A 24,429-nucleotide genomic window follows, 5' to 3' on the forward strand; every position below is an offset into this window, starting at 1 on the left:
GTTAAGGTGGTTTAGGGCTAGGGTTAGGGTTAACTAGGGTTTAGGGTTAGGGTCAGGGTCAGGGTCAGGGTTAGGGTCAGGGTCAGGGTTAGGGTTAGTAAAGTCATGGTTTGGGTTAGTGTGAGGGGCCACCTAATGTTGGAAAAAAACGCAAACGCGGTAAAAACGCACTAAAAACGCATAAAAACGCTGCGTTTTTTTCATGAATGCTCATAAAAATGCTTGAAAAAAAACGCAGCAGTTGTATGCGTTTGTATACGTTTTTTTGCGCTAAAAACGCGCTGGAAAAAAAAGCAAGTGTGAAATTAGCCTTAATCCGCAGGGATACTGCTGAGGTGCTGGTTCAATGTGTCAGGGACTAGTTACCTCCAAACCCACCCAGGGATGGTGTGCTTAATAACGCTTTTGTAAAGTGTATGTGTGTGTGTGAAGGACCTGTGATGAGGTCAGAGTCATGTGACCCGGTGGGCGTGGCTATGGACCATATAATGTGGCCAGGGCAGGTCACATGTGGTGAATGCTGGGACCCGGTTGGTCCAATGTGGAAGGTCCTGCAGAGATGGGGCTTCCTGCCTGACAGCACATGTGGACGCTGTGAGGAATGGCTGCCAGTGCCTGACAGATCCCTGGAGGGAATGAACGTCTGCAGGATGGAGAAGCAGCCGTGAGAGAACCCTGACGGGGTGAGAACTGTGAGGCTGAGAAGCCTGCGTACTGGACATTGCTGACAGAGTGAAGCTCTGCCGTTTATATACTGCTGGTCATGGCTTATGATGTGTGTATATATATACATTGACCGGAGAGCCCCCTGTATATATATATATATACACACTGACCGGAGAGCCCCCTGTATATATATATATATATATATACACACTGACCGGAGAGCCCCCTGTATATATATATATATATATATACACACTGACCGGAGAGCCCCCTGTATATATATATATATATACACTGACCGGAGAGCCCCCTGTATATATATATATATATATATATATATACACACTGACCGGAGAGCCCCCTGTATATATATATACACACTGACCGGAGAGCCCCCTGTATATATATATATACACTGACCGGAGAGCCTCCTGTATATATATATATACACTGACCGGAGAGCCCCCTGTATATATATATATATACACTAACCGGAGAGCCCCCTGTATATATATATATATACACTGACCGGAGAGCCCCCTGTATATATATATATATACACTGACCGGAGAGCCCCCTGTATATATATATATATACACACTGACCGGAGAGCCCCCTGTATATATATATATATACACACTGACCGGAGAGCCCCTGTATATATATATATATATACACACTGACCGGAGAGCCCCCTGTGTATATTATATATATATATATATATATATATATATATATATATACACACACACACACACACTGACCGGAGAGCCCCCTGTGTGTATATATACACACTGACCGGAGAGCCCCCTGTATATATATATATACACTGACCGGAGACCCCATATATATATATATACACACACACACTGACCGGAGAGCCCCCTGTATATATATATATATATACACTGACCGGAGACCCCATGTATATATATATACACACACACACTGACCGGAGAGCCCCCTGTATATATATATACACACTGACCGGAGAGCCCCCTGTATGTATATATATATATATATATATACACACTGACCGGAGAGCCCCCTGTATATATATATACACACTGACCGGAGAGCCCCCTGTATATATACACACTGACCGGAGAGCCCCCTGTATATATATATATATATATACACACTGACCGGAGAGCCCCCTGTATATATATATAGATTCAAAGAAGCTTTATTGGCAGGACTAAATACACATTAGTTTTGCCAAAGCAGGTGTACAGAAGGGAATAGGGATAGGGACTGTAGGGATGTTGGGAAGGGGCTGTAGGAAAGGTGGATGGGGCAGATCCAGGTTGGGGCTATAGAAGTTCATGGCATAGGGAAGGTGGATGGGGGCATGGGGGCAGATCCAGGATGAGGCTATAGAAGTCCATGGCATAGGGAAGGTGGATGGCAGAATGGGGGCAGATCCAGGGTGGGGGCCATAGAAGTCCATGGCATAGGGAAGGTGGATGGGGGATTGGGGCATATCCAGGGTGGGGGCCATAGAAGTCCATGGCATAGGGAAGGTGGATGGGGGATTGGGGCATATCCAGGGTGGGGGCCATAGAAGTCCATGGCATATCAGAGTTCTCTTTCTCGCAGTCTATGGCATTCGCTCACATATTGCGCTGCTATCTCCACTGCTCTCTTCTTCCCCCAGCAGGATGTATGTTTTCTCTTCCTCCTTCATGGTGGTGAAATCCGGGAAGAGATGTGAGAGTCTCCTGAAGTGAGTGTCCCTCACTGCTGAGTACTTGGAGCAGTGTAGCAGGAAGTGGGTCTCATCCTCCAGGGCCTCCTGGTCACAGTGTTGGCACAGTCTTTCCTCCCTGGGCTTGTAGCTCTGCCTGTGTCGGCCGGATTCGATGGCCAGACTGTGGGCACTGAGTCTATACCGGCTCAGGATCTTGTGGTCTTTGGGGTCCTGGAGTTTCTCCAGGTATGGGGCCAGTCTGTAGTCTCTCTGTAGACTCTGGTACATGGTCAGTTTCTGTGAGCTGATGATGTCGTTCTTCCAGTCACTTATGTACCTCTCCTGGCCTTCGTCTACCATCTTCCTGATTCCGGCTTTTGTCAGGTTGTTGTGATTGGTTTTCTGGTCAGGTTGGGTTTGGGTGAGCTGTTCCGAGGGTCCTGGTTTTTCTGTTTCCCCTACATGTGTCAGGGCTTTATGGTGATGGGAGCTTGGATTGCTCCTACGTAGGTGAGCCCGGAATGACAGTGCCCTCTTTAGAACCGTTAGGTGTAGAGGGAATCTGCCCAGCTCGGCCCGGCAAGCACTGTTGGAGGTGCTCCGATGGACTTGGAGAAGGTGCTTGCAGAATTCCAGGTGGAATATTTCTGTTGGGCTTGAATCCCACCTTGACCAGTCTGGGTAGGTGTGAGGACCCCAGACTTCGCTACCATACAGGAGGATTGGGGCGATGATAGAATCGAAGATTTTTAACCAGACCCTCACTGGTAGCTTTAGATGGTGGAGTTTCCTTCGGATGGCATAGAAGGTTTTGCAGGCCTTGTCTTTCAGGGTCTCTATGGCTTGTTTGAAGCTCCCTGATCGGTGAATCTCTAGGCCCAGATAGGTATATTTGTCCGTTCCTGTAAGGGCGCAGTTGTTGAGGATAAATGAAGGGTGCTGGTCTGATTTTCTCTTTCTCTTCTGGAACACCATGATGTTGGTTTTCTTTAGGTTGACCGGTAGAGCCCAGGTGGAGCTGAATTTCTCTAAGATTTTCAGGTTGTCTTGGAGGCCTTTCTCGGTTGGTGACAGAAGCAGCAAGTCATCTGCATACAGCAGGAATTTCACCTGCACGTCGTGGAGGGTGAGACCTGGTGCTGTGGAAGATTCCAGAGCGGTAGCCAGCTCATTGATGTAAATGTTGAAGAGCGTTGGGCTTAGGCTGCAGCCTTGTCCGACTCCCCGGCTCTGCTGGAAATAAGCCGTTCTTCTGCCGTTCACACTCACACTGCAGAGGTTCTCGGTGTAGGAGCTCTTGATAACATCATAGGTCTCTCTCCGGTCAGTGTGTATATATATATATACAGGGGGCTCTCCAGTCAGTGTTTATATATATATACAGGGGGCTCTCCGGTCAGTGTGTATATATATATACAGGGGGCTCTCCAGTCAGTGTGTATATATATATATATATACAGGGGGCTCTCCGGTGAGTGTATATATATATATACATACAGGGGGCTCTCCAGTCAGTGTTTATATATATATACAGGGGGCTCTCCGGTCAGTGTGTATATATATATATATACAGGGGGCTCTCCGGTCAGTGTGTATATATATATATATACAGGGGGCTCTCCGGTCAGTGTGTATATATATATATATATACAGGGGGCTCTCCGGTCAGTGTATATATATATATATATATATATATATATATATATATATATATATATATATATACACACACTGACCGGAGAGCCCCCTGTATATATATATATATATATATATATATACACTGACCGGAGAGCCCCCTGTATATATATATATATATACACACTGACCGGAGAGCCCCCTGTATATATATATAAACACTGACCGGAGAGCCCCCTGTATGTATATATATATACACTCACCGGAGAGCCCCCTGTATATATATATATACACACTGACTGGAGAGCCCCCTGTATATATATATATACACACACTGACCGGAGAGCCCCCTGTATATATATATATACACACTGACCGGAGAGCCCCCTGTATATATATATATATATACACACTGACCGGAGAGCCCCCTGTATATATATATATATATATACACTGACCGGAGAGCCCCCTGTATATATATATATACACTCACCGGAGAGCCCCCTGTATATATATATATACACACACTGACCAGAGAGCCCCCTGTATATATATATATATACACACTGACCGGAGAGCCCCCTGTATATATATATACACACTGACCGGAGACCCCATGTATATATATATATATACACACTGACCGGAGAGCCCCCTGTATATATATATAGATTCAAAGAAGCTTTATTGGCAGGACTAAATACACATTAGTTTTGCCAAAGCAGGTGTACAGAAGGGAATAGGGATAGGGACTGTAGGGATGTTGGGAAGGGGCTGTAGGAAAGGTGGATGGGGCAGAACCAGGTTGGGGCTATAGAAGTCCATGGCATAGGGAAGGTGGATGGGGGATGGGGGCAGATCCAGGATGAGGCCATAGAAGTCCATGGCATAGGGAAGGTGGATGGGGGGTTGGGGCAGATCCAGGATGAGGCTATAGAAGTCCATGGCATAGGGAAGGTGGATGGGGGATTGGGGCATATCCAGGGTGGGGGCCATAGAAGTCCATGGCATATCAGAGTTCTCTTTCTCGCAGTCTATGGCATTCGTTCACATATTGCGCTGCTATCTCCACTGCTCTCTTCTTCCCCCAGCAGGATATATGTTTTCTCTTCCTCCTTCATGGTGGTGAAATCCGGGAAGAGATGTGAGAGTCTCCTGAAGTGAGAGTCCCTCACTGCTGAGTACTTGGAGCAGTGTAGCAGGAAGTGGGTCTCATCCTCCAGGGCCTCCTGGTCAGTGTTGGCACAGTCTTTCCTCCCTGGGCTTGTAGCTCTGCCTGTGTCGGCCGGATTCGATGGCCAGACTGTGGGCACTGAGTCTATACCGGCTCAGGATCTTGCGGTCTTTGGGGTCCTGGAGTTTCTCCAGGTATGGGGCCAGTCTGTAGTCTCTCTGTAGACTCCGGTACATGGTCAGTTTCTGTGAGCTGATGATGTCGTTCTTCCAGTCACTTACGTACCTCTCCTGGCCTTCGTCTACCATCTTCCTGATTCCGGCTTTTGTCAGGTTGTTGTGATTGGTTTTCTGGTCAGGTTGGGTTTGGGTGAGCTGTTCCGAGGGTCCTGGTTTTTCTGTTTCCCCTACATGTGTCAGGGCTTTATGGTGATGGGAGCTTGGATTGCTCCTACGTAGGTGAGCCCGGAATGACAGTGCCCTCTTTAGAACCGTTAGGTGTAGAGGGAATCTGCCCAGCTCGGCCCGGCAAGCACTGTTGGAGGTGCTCCGATGGACTTGGAGAAGGTGCTTGCAGAATTCCAGGTGGAATATTTCTGTTGGGCTGGAATCCCACCTTGACCAGTCTGGGTAGGTGTGAGGACCCCAGACTTCGCTGCCATACAGGAGGATTGGGGCGATGATAGAATCGAAGATTTTTAACCAGACCCTCACTGGTGGCTTCAGATGGTAGAGTTTCCTTCGGATGGCATAGAAGGTTTTGCAGGCCTTGTCTTTCAGGGTCTCTATGGCTTGTTTGAAGCTCCCTGATCGGTGAATCTCTAGGCCCAGATAGGTATATTTGTCCGTTCCTGTAAGGGCGCAGTTGTTGAGGATAAATGAAGGGTGCTGGTCTGATTTTCTCTTTCTCTTCTGGAACACCATGATGTTGGTTTTCTTTAGGTTGACCGGTAGAGCCCAGGTGGAGCTGAATTTCTCTAAGATTTTCAGGTTGTCTTGGAGGCCTTTCTCGGTTGGTGACAGAAGCAGCAAGTCATCTGCATACAGCAGGAATTTCACCTGCACGTCGTGGAGGGTGAGACCTGGTGCTGTGGAAGATTCCAGAGCGGTAGCCAGCTCATTGATGTAAATGTTGAAGAGCGTTGGGCTTAGGCTGCAGCGTTGTCTGACTCCCCGGCTCTGCTGGAAATAAGCCGTTCTTCTGCCGTTCACACTCACACTGCAGAGGTTCTCGGTGTAGGAGCTCTTGATAACATCATAGGTCTCTCTCCGGTCAGTGTGTATATATATATATATACAGGGGGCTCTCCGGTCAGTGTGTGTATATATATATATACAGGGGGCTCTCCAGTCAGTGTTTATATATATATACAGGGGGCTCTCCGGTCAGTGTGTATATATATATATATACAGGGGGCTCTCCGGTCAGTGTGTATATATATATATATACAGGGGGCTCTCCGGTCAGTGTGTATATATATATATATATACAGGGGGCTCTCCGGTCAGTGTGTATATATATATATATATATATATATATATATATATATATATATACACACACTGACCGGAGAGCCCCCTGTATATATATATATATATACACACTGACCGGAGAGCCCCCTGTATATATATATAAACACTGACCGGAGAGCCCCCTGTATGTATATATATATATACACTCACCGGAGAGCCCACTGTATATATATATATATACACACTGACTGGAGAGCCCCCTGTATATATATATATACACACACTGACCGGAGAGCCCCCTGTATATATATATATACACACTGACCGGAGAGCCCCCTGTATATATATATATATATATATATATATATATATATATATATATATATATATATATATATATATATATATATATATATATATATATATATATATACACACACTGACCGGAGAGCCCCCTGTATATATATATATATACACACTGACCGGAGAGCCCCCTGTATATATATATATATATACACACTGACCGGAGAGCCCCCTGTATATATATATATATATATACACTGACCGGAGAGCCCCCTGTATATATATATATACACTCACCGGAGAGCCCCCTGTATATATATATATACACACACTGACCAGAGAGCCCCCTGTATATATATATATATACACACTGACTGGAGAGCCCCCTGTATATATATATATATATATACACACTGACCGGAGAGCCCCCTGTATATATATATACACACTGACCGGAGAGCCTCCTGTATATATATATATATATATATATACACTGACCGGAGACCCCATGTATATATATATATATATATATATACACACTGACCGGAGAGCCCCCTGTATATATATATAGATTCAAAGAAGCTTTATTGGCAGGACTAAATACACATTAGTTTTGCCAAAGCAGGTGTACAGAAGGGAATAGGGACTGTAGGGATGTTGGGAAGGGGCTGTAGGAAAGGTGGATGGGGCAGAACCAGGTTGGGGCTATAGAAGTCCATGGCATAGGGAAGGTGGATGGGGGCATGGGGGCAGATCCAGGATGAGGCCATAGAAGTCCATGGCATAGGGAAGGTGGATGAGGGGACATGGGGCAGATCCAGGTTGGGGCTATAGAAGTCCATGGCATAGGGAAGGTGGATGGGGGATTGGGGCATATCCAGGGTGGGGGCCATAGAAGTCCATGGCATATCAGAGTTCTCTTTCTCGCAGTCTATGGCATTCGCTCACATATTGCGCTGCTATCTCCACTGCTCTCTCTTCTTCCCCCAGCAGGATATATGTTTTCTCTTCCTCCTTCATGGTGGTGAAATCCGGGAAGAGATGTGAGAGTCTCCTGAAGTGAGTGTCCCTCACTGCTGAGTACTTGGAGCAGTGTAGCAGGAAGTGGGTCTCATCCTCCAGGGCCTCCTGGTCAGTGTTGGCACAGTCTTTCCTCCCTGGGCTTGTAGCTCTGCCTGTGTCGGCCGGATTCGATGGCCAGACTGTGGGCACTGAGTCTATACCGGCTCAGGATCTTGCGGTCTTTGGGGTCCTGGAGTTTCTCCAGGTATGGGGCCAGTCTGTAGTCTCTCTGTAGACTCCGGTACATGGTCAGTTTCTGTGAGCTGATGATGTCGTTCTTCCAGTCACTTACGTACCTCTCCTGGCCTTCGTCTACCATCTTCCTGATTCCGGCTTTTGTCAGGTTGTTGTGATTGGTTTTCTGGTCTGGTTGGGTTTGGGTGAGTTGTTCCGAGGGTCCTGGTTTTTCTGTTTCCCCTACATGTGTCAGGGCTTTATGGTGATGGGAGCTTGGATTGCTCCTACGTAGGTGAGCCTGGAATGACAGTGCCCTCTTTAGAACCGTTAGGTGTAGAGGGAATCTGCCCAGCTCGGCCCGGCAAGCACTGTTGGAGGTGCTCCGATGGACTTGGAGAAGGTGCTTGCCGAATTCCAGGTGGAATATTTCTGTTGGGCTGGAATCCCACCTTGACCAGTCTGGGTAGGTGTGAGGACCCCAGACTTCGCTGCCATACAGGAGGATTGGGGCGATGATAGAATCGAAGATTTTTAACCAGACCCTCACTGGTGGCTTCAGATGGTAGAGTTTCCTTCGGATGGCATAGAAGGTTTTGCATGCCTTGTCTTTCAGGGTCTCTATGGCTTGTTTGAAGCTCCCTGATCGGTGAATCTCTAGGCCCAGATAGGTATATTTGTCCGTTCCTGTAAGGGCGCAGTTGTTGAGGATAAATGAAGGGTGCTGGTCTGATTTTCTCTTTCTCTTCTGGAACACCATGATGTTGGTTTTCTTTAGGTTGACCGGTAGAGCCCAGGTGGAGCTGAATTTCTCTAAGATTTTCAGGTTGTCTTGGAGGCCTTTCTCGGTTGGTGACAGAAGCAGCAAGTCATCTGCATACAGCAGGAATTTCACCTGCACGTCGTGGAGGGTGAGACCTGGTGCTGTGGAAGATTCCAGAGCGGTAGCCAGCTCATTGATGTAAATGTTGAAGAGCGTTGGGCTTAGGCTGCAGCCTTGTCTGACTCCCCGGCTCTGCTGGAAATAAGCCGTTCTTCTGCCGTTCACACTCACACTGCAGAGGTTCTCGGTGTAGGAGCTCTTGATAACATCATAGGTCTCTCTCCGGTCAGTGTGTATATATATATATACAGGGGGCTCTCCAGTCAGTGTTTATATATATATACAGGGGGCTCTCCGGTCAGTGTGTATATATATATACAGGGGGCTCTCTGGTCAGTGTATATATATATATATATACAGGGGGCTCTCTGGTCAGTGTGTGTATATATATATATATACAGGGGGCTCTCCGGTCAGTGTGTGTATATATATATATACAGGGGGCTCTCCGGTCAGTGTGTGTGTATATATATATATACAGGGGGCTCTCCGGTCAGTGTGTATATATATATATACATACAGGGGGCTCTCCGGTCAGTGTATATATATATATATACAGGTGGCTCTCCGGTCAGTGTGTATATATATATATACAGGGGGCTCTCCGGTCAGTGTGTGTATATATATATATACAGGGGGCTCTCCAGTCAGTGTGTATATATATATATATACAGGGGGCTCTCCGGTGAGTGTATATATATATATACATACAGGGGGCTCTCCAGTCAGTGTTTATATATATATATATATATATATACAGGGGGCTCTCCGGTCAGTGTGTATATATATATATATATACAGGGGGCTCTCCGGTCAGTGTGTATATATATATATATATACAGGGGGCTCTCCGGTCAGTGTGTATATATATATATATACAGGGGGCTCTCCGGTCAGTGTATATATATATATATATATATATATACACACACTGACCGGAGAGCCCCCTGTATATATATATATATATACACACTGACCGGAGAGCCCCCTGTATATATATATATATATATACACACTGACCGGAGAGCCCCCTGTATATATATATAAACACTGACCGGAGAGCCCCCTGTATGTATATATATATACACTCACCGGAGAGCCCCCTGTATATATATATATACACACTGACCGGAGAGCCCCCTGTATATATATATATATATACACACTGACCGGAGAGCCCCCTGTATATATATATATATATATATATATATATACATACACTGACCGGAGAGTCCCCTGTATATATATATATACACTGACCGGAGAGCCCCCTGTATATATATATATATACACTGACCGGAGAGCCCCCTGTATATATATATATATATATACACACTGACCGGAGAGCCCCCTGTATATATATATATATACACACTGACCGGCGAGCCCCCTGTATATATATATATACACTGACCGGAGAGCCCCCTGTATATATATATATATATATACACACTGACCAGAGAGCCCCCTGTATATATATATACACACTGACCAGAGAGCCCCCTGTATATATATATATATACACTGACCGGTGAGCCCCCTGTATATATATGTAAAATATCAGTATTTCTATAATAAAAAATATATGGATTAATTCTCTCATACAGAATCTAGCTAACAGGCTTTGCTTACTTTAGAGAAGTGACTGAGTTATTCTGAGTTCCTTGGCTCACACAGCTGTCTCTCTTGTCAAATGTATAGGTCACTTGTCAAAGCTGTCAAAATGTGACTATTTGGAGATAATGAATGGTTCTAAAGATCTCAGACTTTAGGCTTAAATATCTCAGACTAAGGTAATGCATAAATAACTGTATACATATAGTTAAAATAACTACGGTTCACTTAATATGGAAGAACTTATGAACATAGTGGCAAGCCACCATATGTGGTTGTAGGTTATAGGTCAGAATAGTATATAAGCCGGTCTAACTCTTGTACAGGAGATCTCATATCCCTTGAGACTCTCGAACACCCGGACAGCTGCTCAAGACTATATGTAAGAACAATGCTCGTTTTCTCTTCAAATAATTATTGCATGTCATGAACTTACTTTTCTTCATTTTTGTAATCACTTTTTGAATGAACAATTAAAAACAAGATTTATTTTATCCTCAACTCAACATTGCTTTTACTTTTTGATTCTCAACCGTGCAAGAAGATATATATGTATATATTTTTCTACAATATATATATATATATATACACTGACCGGAGAGCCCCCTGTATATATATATATATACACTGACCGGAGAGCCCCCTGTATATATATATATATATACACTCACCGGAGAGCCCCCTGTATATATATATATATATACACACACTGACCAGAGAGCCCCCTGTATATATATATATACACACTGACCGGAGAGCCCCCTGTATATATATATATATATACACTGACCGGAGAGCCCCCTGTATATATATATATATATACACACTGACCGGAGAGCCCCCTGTATATATATATATACACTCACCGGAGAGCCCCCTGTGTATATATATATATATATATACACACACTGACCAGAGAGCCCCCTGTATATATATATATACACACTGACCGGAGAGCCCCCTGTATATATATATACACACTGACCGGAGAGCCCCCTGTATATATATATACACACACTGACCGGAGAGCCCCCTGTATATATATATATATATATACACACTGACCGGAGAGCCCCCTGTATATATATATATATATACACTGACCGGAGACCCCCTGTATATATATACACTGACCGGAGAGCCCCCTGTATATATATATATATACACACTGACCGGAGAGCCCCCTGTATATATATATATATACACACTGACCGGAGACCCCCTGTATATATATACACTGACCGGAGAGTCCCCTGTATATATATATATACACTGACCGGAGACCCCCTGTATATATATATATATACACTGACCGGAGACCCCCTGTATATATATACACTGACCGGAGAGTCCCCTGTATATATATATATACACTGACCGGAGAGTCCCCTGTATATATATATATATATACACTGACCGGAGAGCCCCCTGTATATATATATATATACACACTGACCGGAGAGCCCCCTGTATATATATATATATATATGTATACACTGACCAGAGAGCCCCCTGTATATATATATACACACTGACCGGAGAGCCCCCTGTATATATATATATATATATGTATACACTGACCAGAGAGCCCCCTGTATATATATATACACACTGACCGGAGAGCCCCCTGTATATATATATATATATACACACTGACCGGAGAGCCCCCTGTATATATATATATACACACTGACCGGAGAGCCCCCTGTATATATATATATACACTGACCGGAGAGCCCCCTGTATATATATATATACACTGACCGGAGAGCCCCTTGTATATATATATATATACACTGACCGGAGAGCCCCCTGTATATATATATATACACTGACCGGAGAGTCCCCTGTATATATATATATACACTGACCGGAGAGTCCCCTGTATATATATATATATATATATATATATATACACTGACCGGAGAGCCCCCTGTATATATATATATATAATTCTCTTATGTCTGTCTATAACCGAAATCCCACCTTGCTGATTGGTCATGGCCTAACTGCCGCGACTAATCAGCGACAGTCACTTAGTCGTCGCGGCAACGTGGCAGCATCGCTTATTGTACAGGCACATTACAGCCGTTAAAGGTATCACTGCTTCGTGGCTCATTACACAGGCACAGTCCTGTACATATACAATACATTAGGTAAAAGCAGAACAGTGACTGCAGCTCTGGCTGTAACAGGAGTATAATACATTAGGTAAGAGCAGAACGGTGACGGCTGATCTGGGTGTAACTGGAGTACACTACATTAGGTAAGATCTGAACAGTGACTGCAGCTCTGGGTGTAACTGGAGTACAATACATTAGATAACAGCAGAACAGTGACTGCAGATCTGGGTGTAACTGGAGTACAATACATTAGATAACAACAGAAAAGTGACTGCAGCTCTGGGTGTAACAGGAGTACATTAGGTAACAGGAGAACAGTGACTGCAGATCTGGTTGTAACTGGAGTACAATACATTAGGTAAAAGCAGAACAGTGACTGCAGCTCTGGGTGTAACTTGAGTACAATACATTTGGTAAGATCTGAACAATAACTGCAGCTCTGGCTGTAACAGGAGAATAATACATTAGGTAAGAGCAGAATGGTGACTGCAGCTCTGGGAGTAACTAGAGTGCAATACATTAGATAACAGCAGAACAGTGACTGCAGATCTGGGTGTAACTGGAGTACAATACATTAGGTAACAGCAGAACAGTGACAGCAGCTCCGGGTGTAACAGGAGTATAATACACTAGATGGTGGCCCGATTCTATTGCATTGGGTATTCTAGAGTCTGTTAAAATAAAAAATATACTCAGCTCCCGATGGCACCGCTGCCATAGATCGCTCGCTCTTCTCCATATCTGCAGGTGGCACCGCTGCCATAGATCGCTCGCTCCTCTCCATATCTGCAGGTGGCACCGCTGCCATAGATCGCTCGCTCCTCTCCATATCTGCAGGTGGCACCGCTGCCATAGATCGCTCGCTCTTCTCCATATCTGCAGGTGGCACCGCTGCCATAGATCGCTCGCTCTTCTCCATATCTGCAGGTGGCACCGCTGCCATAGATCGCTCGCTCCTCTCCATATCTGCAGGTGGCACCGCTGCCATAGATCGCTCGCTCTTCTCCATATCTGCAGGTGGCACCGCTGCCATAGATCGCTCGCTCCTCTCCATATCTGCAGGTGGCACCGCTGCCATAGATCGCTCGCTCTTCTCCATATCTGCAGGTGGCACCGCTGCCATAGATCGCTCGCTCCTCTCCATATCTGCAGGTGGCACCGCTGCCATAGATCGCTCGCTCTTCTCCATATCTGCAGGTGGCACCGCTGCCATAGATCGCTCGCTCCTCTCCATATCTGCAGGTGGCACCGCTGCCATAGATCGCTCGCTCTTCTCCATATCTGCAGGTGGCACCGCTGCCATAGATCGCTCGCTCCTCTCCATATCTGCAGGTGGCACCGCTGCCATAGATCGCTCGCTCTTCTCCATATCTGCAGGTGGCACCGCTGCCATAGATCGCTCGCTCCTCTCCATATCTGCAGGTGGCACCGCTGCCATAGATCGCTCGCTCTTCTCCATATCTGCAGGTGGCACCGCTGCCATAGATCGCTCGCTCCTCTCCATATCTGCAGGTGGCACCGCTGCCATAGATCGCTCGCTCTTCTCCATATCTGCAGGTGGCACCGCTGCCATAGATCGCTCGCTCCTCTCCATATCTGCAGGTGGCACCGCTGCCATAGATCGCTCGCTCTTCTCCATATCTGCAGGTGGCACCGCTGCCATAGATCGCTCACTCCTCTCCATATCTGCAGGTGGCACCGCTGCCATAGATCACTCGCTCTTCTCCATATCAGCAGGTGGCACCGCTGCCATAGATCGCTCGCTCTTCTTCAGTGCAGGTGATAGGTGATAGGTTGACATGATGGACACTCCTCTTGGTGACTCTCATTTACTAGTTTGCAGACCAGTAATGGTTAATCCTTCTTTCGTGAACGCTGCCCATTGTCTCGCTGAGTGGATGAGTGTAAGGAAGTGAGCGGCGGAGCTCGTGCAGCAGAACTTGTCACATCTTCATCTAGAGAGCGAGGAGCAGCGGTGCCCAGAATGCTGCTCCTGGTGATCGCTGCCATGCTGCTGCACGGTGAGTGACCGATGCCAGTAAGTGGTCCAGGGGATGAGAAGTATGCAGCCATAATTAACTTGGTGGGTGCGGGGTAATAAGCGTCACCTGCCCACCACCAGCGTGACCAGAGTTCAGACCCTGGTGAATGTGTAATCCTGTGTAAACACTTCGGAGTCAGGCCCGGATCACTCATTTTATCGTTTTCCGTCATTTTCTTTTCAGGTTCTGAGTCCCAGCGAGATTTAACAGCTCAAATCCACATGATCGGCACAGCCGGCACCATCTCAATCACCACCAACACCAGGATTGTCCACACCAACCTGACGGGCACATGTGGCTCTGTCCACATTTCCATCCATGAGTTTCCGGTGGTGTATGGGGCTTCGCGTGATCCCTGTGATGAGAAGATCATTGGTAGCGCTCAGTATGATCTCACTATGCCCGGAGCCGGACAAATGGTCATAAACAGAGAGATGAGATGGGACGGACGATCGCTGGCTCTTCAGTCCTGTGGCCTGAGGACATGTGCCAATCTCCTAGATGAGTCCCAGCGCACGTGGCAAGCCAAGCTCCACTCCTTCATCATCGGCCAGGCAATCTTCCTCCAGTCATTGGCAGAGAACGCAATCTTGGCCGTGCTGGAGTTGGCCATGATGGAAGAGATTCCTACATCCAATGCCTCGGTCCTGTTCTCCAGTTCGTGCCATATAGATGCTGGTCATATTTTGGGCAGTGTTAGACTTGGCAGTGGCCAAGACTTTATCAAGAGCCGCGTAGAATTGAGTGATGTCCCTATGATGCCATTCCTTCTGGTAAAGTATAATGAGCGATGGGTGTGCGCAGAGATAAGGAACATGACCCCAAAAGTGTCATCTGCACCCATCAGCATGCTGGGAGTCAATGGGAGCTTTACATTCAGGCAGGAGTCTCCTTTCCACCCAACCCACGTATCTGTCAACCTATGGGGCCTCCTCAGGCGCACTGTCCACTATGGAATTCATTCTCTTCCCATACTTCCATGGCAGACATCCAAGCAGGACGTATGCACCACAGCAAGCACTGGGAATCTCTGGAATCCCTTGGATATCAACAGTCAGTTTACGTCTGCTCCAAGTGGTCACAACTCCTGGCCGATGGGAAACTTGAGCGGCCGTCATGGCACAATTCAAGGTGAAGAGAAGGTTATGGCTACTCTAGTTGACCAAAATCTGCCAATGTTCGGTAATCACAGTATCATTGGCCGCTCCGTGGTTCTATCGGAGATGGGTGGCAAAGCGCTCGCCTGTGGCACCATACAACCAGAAGGAGAAGCCATAAGAGCCACAGTGGTCTTTCGGAAAGGAGTGATGGGTAGAGTCATGTTCCAGCAGGCGTTGAACGATCCTTATGGTGACCTCTCCATCTATGTGGAGCTTTCTCATGGTTCTGACAATGCCAGTCGGGGTCATAATTGGCACATTCATAACAATCCTCTCCTCACAGAATCTGAAGTCTGCGCCAACGCTGGGGGACACTTCAACCCATACAATGTACCTGTCAACCAAAACTACAGTGACCAGTGCAGGTCACAGCACCCTCTGAGGTGCGAGGCGGGAGACTATTCCTCCAAACACCAACCCATCTCCTTCTATACGTCCAGTCCAGCCAGATATGTCTTTACTGACACATCATCATCTCTTGGTGGTTCCAACTCCATCATTGGACGATCTTTGGTTGTTCATGGAGCAGATGGCACGACAACACGTATCGCCTGTGCCAACATCCTCCTTCAGCGCATAAAAGAGGGACGGACGGGTGCCTGGTTTGGTGGCGGCAATGCTCAGGGGGAACTACAAGCTTCACAAGCCTCTGAATTTGACCCAACCTCAGTTCAGATTAGTTTGAGTGGACTACAGAGCCTCGCTGGGGGGTTCCACATCCATCTTCTTCCAGTGAATGGAGCTCTAGACAATCCATGTTCCAACGCTCTAATCAGAGGGCACTTTAATCCTTTTAGAGTAGACATGTCCTCATCTCCATCAGCGGGTAATGGAACAGATGACGAGTATGAGGTGGGGGATATCAGCGGTCGGAGGGGGTCGTTACATGACCAAGAAAATGTCACCAAGCAGTACACCGACATGAACTTCCCGCTGTCTGGGCCACACTCCATCCTCGGGCGATCACTGGTGATTCACTACGGCAACGGCTCAAGGTGAGTGATGGAGCATAGTGGATGGTGGTAGAGGGAGCCCACCCGGGGAAGTCTATGGAAGGGAAACCAAGTCACTAGGGCTCCATCAGCGAAGACACAGGAGGAGTGGTACTGTGCAGTGTATATATACAGGAGGAGTGGTACTGTGCAGTGTATATATACAGGAGGAGTGGTACTGTGCAGTGTATATATACAGGAAGAGTGGTACTGTGCAGTGTATATATACAGGAGGAGCGGTACTGTGCAGTGTATATATACAGGAAGAGTGGTACTGTGCAGTGTATATATACAGGAGGAGCGGTACTGTGCAGTGTATATATACAGGAGGAGCGGTACTGTGCAGTGTATATATACAGGAGGAGTGGTACTGTGCAGTGTATATATACAGGAGGAGCGGTACTGTGCAGTGTATATATACAGGAGGAGCGGTACTGTGCAGTGTATATATACAGGAGGAGTGGTACTGTGCAGTGTATATATACCGGAGGAGGGGTACTGTGCAGTGTATATATACAGGAGGAGTGGTACTGTGCAGTGTATATATACAGGAGGAGTGGTACTGTGCAGTGTATATATACAGGAGGAGGGGTACTGTGCAGTGTATATATACAGGAGGAGTGGTACTGTGCAGTGTATATATACAGGAGGAGTGGTACTGTGCAGTGTATATATACCGGAGGAGTGGTACTGTGCAGTGTATATATACAGGAGGAGGGGTACTGTGCAGTGTATATATACAGGAGGAGTGGTACTGTGCAGTGTATATATACAGGAGGAGTGGTACTGTGCAGTGTATATATACAGGAGGAGTGGTACTGTGCAGTGTATATATACAGGAGGAGTGGTACTGTGCAGTGTATATATACAGGAGGAGTGGTACTGTGCAGTGTATATATACAGGAGGAGTGGTACTGTGCAGTGTATATATACAGGAGGAGTGGTGCTGTGCAGTGTATATATACAGGAGGAGCGGTACCGTGCAGTGTATATATACAGGAGGGGTGGTACTGTGCAGTGTATATATATACAGGAGGAGCAGTACTGTGCAGTGTATATATACAGGAGGAGGGGTACTGTGCAGTGTATATATACCGGAGGAGGGGTACTGTGCAGTGTATATATACAGGAGGAGTGGTACTGTGCAGTGTATATATACAGGAGGAGTGGTACTGTGCAGTGTATATATACAGGAGGAGTGGTACTGTGCAGTGTATATATACAGGAGGAGTGGTACTGTGCAGTGTATATATACAGGAGGAGCGGTACTGTGCAGTGTACATATACAGGAGGAGCGGTACTGTGCAGTGTACATATACAGGAAGAGTGGTACTGTGCAGTGTATATATACAGGAGGAGGGTACTGTGCAGTGTATATATAAAGGAGGAGTGGTACTGTGCAGTGTATATATACAGGAGGAGTGGTACTGTGCAGTGTCTATATACAGGAGGAGCGGTACTGTGCAGTGTATATATACAGGAGGAGCGGTACTGTGCAGTGTATATATACAGGAGGAGTGGTACTGTGCAGTGTCTATATACAGGAGGAGTGGTACTGTGCAGTGTATATATACAGGAGGAGCGATACTGTGCAGTGCATATATACAGGAGGAGTGGTACTGTGCAGTGTATATATACAGGAGGAGTGGTACTGTGCAGTGTATATATACAGGAGGAGCGGTACTGTGCAGTGTATATATACAGGAGGAGTGGTACTGTGCAGTGTATATATACAGGAGGAGTGGTACTATGCAGTGTATATATACAGGAGGAGCGATACTGTGCAGTGTATATATACAGGAGGAGCGGTACTGTGCAGGGTATATATACAGGAGGAGTAGTACTGTGCAGGGTATATATACAGGAGGAGCGATACTGTGCAGTGCATATATACAGGAGGAGTGGTACTGTGCAGTGTATATATACAGGAGGAGTGGTACTGTGCAGTGTATATATACAGGAGGAGCGATACTGTGCAGTGTATATATACAGGAGGAGCGATACTGTGCAGTGTATATATACAGGAGGAGCGATACTGTGCAGTGTATATATACAGGAGGAGTGGTACTGTGCAGTGTATATATACAGGAGGAGCGGTACTGTGCAGTGTATATATACAGGAGGAGAGGTACTGTGCAGTGCATATATACAGGAGGAGTGGTACTGTGCAGTGTATATATACAGGAGGAGTGGTACTGTGCAGTGTATATATACAGGAGGAGTGGTACTGTGCAGTGTATATATACAGGAGGAGTAGTACTGTGCAGGGTATATATACAGGAGGAGCGATACTGTGCAGTGCATATATACAGGAGGAGTGGTACTGTGCAGTGTATATATACAGGAGGAGCGATACTGTGCAGTGTATATATACAGGAGGAGCGGTACTGTGCAGTGTATATATACAGGAGGAGCGATACTGTGCAGTGTATATATACAGGAGGAGCGATACTGTGCAGTGTATATATACAGGAGGAGCGGTACTGTGCAGTGTATATATACAGGAGGAGTGGTACTGTGCAGTGTATATATACAGGAGGAGTGGTACTGTGCAGTGTATATATACAGGAGGAGCTGTACTGTGCAGTGTATATATACAGGAGGAGCGGTACTGTGCAGTGTATATATACAGGAGGAGCGGTACTGTGCAGTGTATATATATACAGGAGGAGCGGTACTGTGCAGTGTATATATATACAGGAGGAGCGGTACTGTGCAGTGTATATATATACAGGAGGAGCGGTACTGTGCAGTGTATATATATACAGGAGGAGCGGTACTGTGCAGTGTATATATACAGGAGGAGAGGTACTGTGCAGTGCATATATACAGGAGGAGTGGTACTGTGCAGTGTATATATACAGGAGGAGTGGTACTGTGCAGTGTATATATACAGGAGGAGCGATACTGTGCAGTGTATATATACAGGAGGAGCGATACTGTGCAGTGTATATATACAGGAGGAGTGGTACTGTGCAGTGTATATATACAGGAGGAGTGGTACTGTGCAGTATATATATACAGGAAGAGTGGTACTGTGCAGTGTATATATACAGGAGGAGTGGTACTGTGCAGTGTATATATACAGGAGGAGTGGTACTGTGCAGTGTATATATACAGGAGGAGCGGTACTGTGCAGTGTCTATATACAGGAGGAGTGGTACTGTGCAGTGTATATATACAGGAGGAGTGGTACTGTGCAGTGTATATATACAGGAGGAGTGGTACTGTGCAGTGTCTATATACAGGAGGAGCGGTACTGTGCAGTGTATATACAGGAGGAGTAGTACTGTGCAGTGTATATATACAGGAGGAGCGATACTGTGCAGTGTATATATACAGGAGGAGTGGTACTGTGCAGTGTATATATACAGGAGGAGTGGTACTGTGCAGTGTATATATACAGGAGGAGTGGTACTGTGCAGTGTATATATACAGGAGGAGTGGTACTGTGCAGTGTCTATATACAGGAGGAGCGGTACTGTGCAGTGTATATACAGGAGTAGTAGTACTGTGCAGTGTCTATATACAGGAGGAGTGGTACTGTGCAGTGTATATATACAGGAGGAGTGGTACTGTGCAGTGTATATATACAGGAGGAGTGGTACTGTGCAGTGTCTATATACAGGAGGAGCGGTACTGTGCAGTGTATATACAGGAGGAGTAGTACTGTGCAGGGTATATATACAGGAGGAGCGATACTGTGCAGTGCATATATACAGGAGGAGTGGTACTGTGCAGTGTATATATACAGGAGGAGCGATACTGTGCAGTGTATATATACAGGAGGAGTGGTACTGTGCAGTGTATATATACAGGAGGAGGGGTACTGTGCAGTGTATATATACAGGAGGACGGGTACTGTGCAGTGTATATATACAGGAGGAGCGGTACTGTGCAGTGTATATATACAGGAGGAGTGGTACTGTGCAGTGTATATATACAGGAGGAGCAATACTGTGCAGTGTATATATACAGGAGGAGCGATACTGTGCAGTGTATATATACAGGAGGAGCGGTACTGTGCAGTGTATATATACAGGAGGAGCGGTACTGTGCAGTGTATATATACAGGAGGAGCGATACTGTGCAGTGTACATATACAGGAGGAGGGGTACTGTGCAGTGTATATATACAGGAGGAGCGGTACTGTGCAGTGTATATATACAGGAGGAGTGGTACTGTGCAGTGTATATATACAGGAGGAGTGGTACTGTGCAGTGTATATATACAGGAGGAGTGGTACTGTGCAGTGTATATATACAGGAGGAGCGGTACTGTGCAGTGTATATATACAGGAGGAGCGGTACTGTGCAGTGTATATATACAGGAGGAGCGGTACTGTGCAGTGTATATATACAGGAGGAGCGGTACTGTGCAGTGTATATATACAGGAGGAGCGATACTGTGCAGTGTATATATACAGGAGGAGCGGTACCGTGCAGTGTATATATACAGGAGGGGTGGTACTGTGCAGTGTATATATATACAGGAGGAGCAGTACTGTGCAGTGTATATATACAGGAGGAGGGGTACTGTGCAGTGTATATATACCGGAGGAGGGGTACTGTGCAGTGTATATATACAGGAGGAGTGGTACTGTGCAGTGTATATATACAGGAGGAGTGGTACTGTGCAGTGTATATATACAGGAGGAGTGGTACTGTGCAGTGTATATATACAGGAGGAGCGGTACTGTGCAGTGTATATATACAGGAGGAGCGGTACTGTGCAGTGTATATATACAGGAGGAGCGGTACTGTGCAGTGTACATATACAGGAAGAGTGGTACTGTGCAGTGTATATATACAGGAGGAGGGTACTGTGCAGTGTATATATAAAGGAGGAGTGGTACTGTGCAGTGTATATATACAGGAGGAGTGGTACTGTGCAGTGTCTATATACAGGAGGAGCGGTACTGTGCAGTGTATATATACAGGAGGAGCGGTACTGTGCAGTGTATATATACAGGAGGAGTGGTACTGTGCAGTGTCTATATACAGGAGGAGTGGTACTGTGCAGTGTATATATACAGGAGGAGCGATACTGTGCAGTGCATATATACAGGAGGAGTGGTACTGTGCAGTGTATATATACAGGAGGAGTGGTACTGTGCAGTGTATATATACAGGAGGAGCGATACTGTGCAGTGTATATATACAGGAGGAGCGATACTGTGCAGTGTATATATACAGGAGGAGCGATACTGTGCAGTGTATATATACAGGAGGAGTGGTACTGTGCAGTGTATATATACAGGAGGAGCGGTACTGTGCAGTGTATATATACAGGAGGAGAGGTACTGTGCAGTGTATATATACAGGAGGAGTGGTACTGTGCAGTGTATATATACAGGAGGAGTGGTACTGTGCAGTGTATATATACAGGAGGAGTAGTACTGTGCAGGGTATATATACAGGAGGAGCGATACTGTGCAGTGCATATATACAGGAGGAGTGGTACTGTGCAGTGTATATATACAGGAGGAGTGGTACTGTGCAGTGTATATATACAGGAGGAGTGGTACTGTGCAGTGTATATATACAGGAGGAGTAGTACTGTGCAGGGTATATATACAGGAGGAGCGATACTGTGCAGTGCATATATACAGGAGGAGTGGTACTGTGCAGTGTATATATACAGGAGGAGCGATACTGTGCAGTGTATATATACAGGAGGAGCGGTACTGTGCAGTGTATATATACAGGAGGAGCGATACTGTGCAGTGTATATATACAGGAGGAGCGATACTGTGCAGTGTATATATACAGGAGGAGCGGTACTGTGCAGTGTATATATACAGGAGGAGTGGTACTGTGCAGTGTATATATACAGGAGGAGTGGTACTGTGCAGTGTATATATACAGGAGGAGCTGTACTGTGCAGTGTATATATACAGGAGGAGCGGTACTGTGCAGTGTATATATACAGGAGGAGCGGTACTGTGCAGTGTATATATATACAGGAGGAGCGGTACTGTGCAGTGTATATATATACAGGAGGAGCGGTACTGTGCAGTGTATATATATACAGGAGGAGCGGTACTGTGCAGTGTATATATATACAGGAGGAGCGGTACTGTGCAGTGTATATATACAGGAGGAGAGGTACTGTGCAGTGCATATATACAGGAGGAGTGGTACTGTGCAGTGTATATATACAGGAGGAGTGGTACTGTGCAGTGTATATATACAGGAGGAGCGATACTGTGCAGTGTATATATACAGGAGGAGCGATACTGTGCAGTGTATATATACAGGAGGAGTGGTACTGTGCAGTGTATATATACAGGAGGAGTGGTACTGTGCAGTATATATATACAGGAAGAGTGGTACTGTGCAGTGTATAGATACAGGAGGAGTGGTACTGTGCAGTGTATATATACAGGAGGAGTGGTACTGTGCAGTGTATATATACAGGAGGAGCGGTACTGTGCAGTGTCTATATACAGGAGGAGTGGTACTGTGCAGTGTATATATACAGGAGGAGTGGTACTGTGCAGTGTATATATACAGGAGGAGTGGTACTGTGCAGTGTCTATATACAGGAGGAGCGGTACTGTGCAGTGTATATACAGGAGGAGTAGTACTGTGCAGGGTATATATACAGGAGGAGCGATACTGTGCAGTGCATATATACAGGAGGAGTGGTACTGTGCAGTGTATATATACAGGAGGAGCGATACTGTGCAGTGTATATATACAGGAGGAGTGGTACTGTGCAGTGTATATATACAGGAGGAGGGGTACTGTGGAGTGTATATATACAGGAGGAGCGGTACTGTGCAGTGTATATATACAGGAGGAGTGGTACTGTGCAGTGTATATATACAGGAGGAGCAATACTGTGCAGTGTATATATACAGGAGGAGCGATACTGTGCAGTGTATATATACAGGAGGAGCGGTACTGTGCAGTGTATATATACAGGAGGAGCGGTACTGTGCAGTGTATATATACAGGAGGAGCGATACTGTGCAGTGTATATATACAGGAGGAGTGGTACTGTGCAGTGTATATATACAGGAGGAGTGGTACTGTGCAGTGTATATATACAGGAGGAGCGGTACTGTGCAGTGTATATATACAGGAGGAGTGGTACTGTGCAGTGTATATATACAGGAGGAGTGGTACTGTGCAGTGTATATATACAGGAGGAGTGGTACTGTGCAGTGTATATATACAGGAGGAGCGGTACTGTGCAGTGTATATATACAGGAGGAGCGGTACTGTGCAGTGTATATATACAGGAGGAGTGGTACTGTGCAGTGTATATATACAGGAGGAGCGGTACTGTGCAGTGTATATATACAGGAGGAGCGGTACTGTGCAGTGTATATATACAGGAGGAGCGGTACTGTGCAGTGTATATATACAGGAGGAGCGGTACTGTGCAGTGTATATATACAGGAGGAGCGATACTGTGCAGTGTATATATAC

The 24,429-nt window shown here is 46.0% G+C and overlaps 1 protein-coding gene across 2 annotated transcripts in view; it reads left to right on the top strand.

Annotated features, from left to right (window-relative positions):
* Nucleotides 1-451: 451 nt before the first annotated feature.
* Nucleotides 452-24,429, top strand: part of LOC141073141 (uncharacterized) — a 98,332-nt gene continuing 74,354 nt past the window's right edge. The window contains exons 1-2 of one of the 2 annotated variants that reach the window (XM_073560508.1): nucleotides 452-683; nucleotides 15,022-16,993. In XM_073560508.1, the coding sequence (XP_073416609.1) occupies nucleotides 15,060-16,993 (1,934 nt within the window). In that variant the 5' untranslated portion in view covers nucleotides 452-683; nucleotides 15,022-15,059. Of the gene's footprint in view, nucleotides 684-14,470; nucleotides 14,818-15,021; nucleotides 16,994-24,429 lie in introns of those variants that run through there. The other variant, XM_073560507.1, reaches the window with a different exon arrangement.

This window comes from Dendrobates tinctorius, unplaced genomic scaffold (assembly GCF_039654945.1).
Source record: "Dendrobates tinctorius isolate UK_male_01 unplaced genomic scaffold, ASM3965494v1 ptg000297l, whole genome shotgun sequence".
Classification (NCBI taxonomy): Eukaryota; Metazoa; Chordata; class Amphibia; order Anura; family Dendrobatidae; genus Dendrobates; species Dendrobates tinctorius.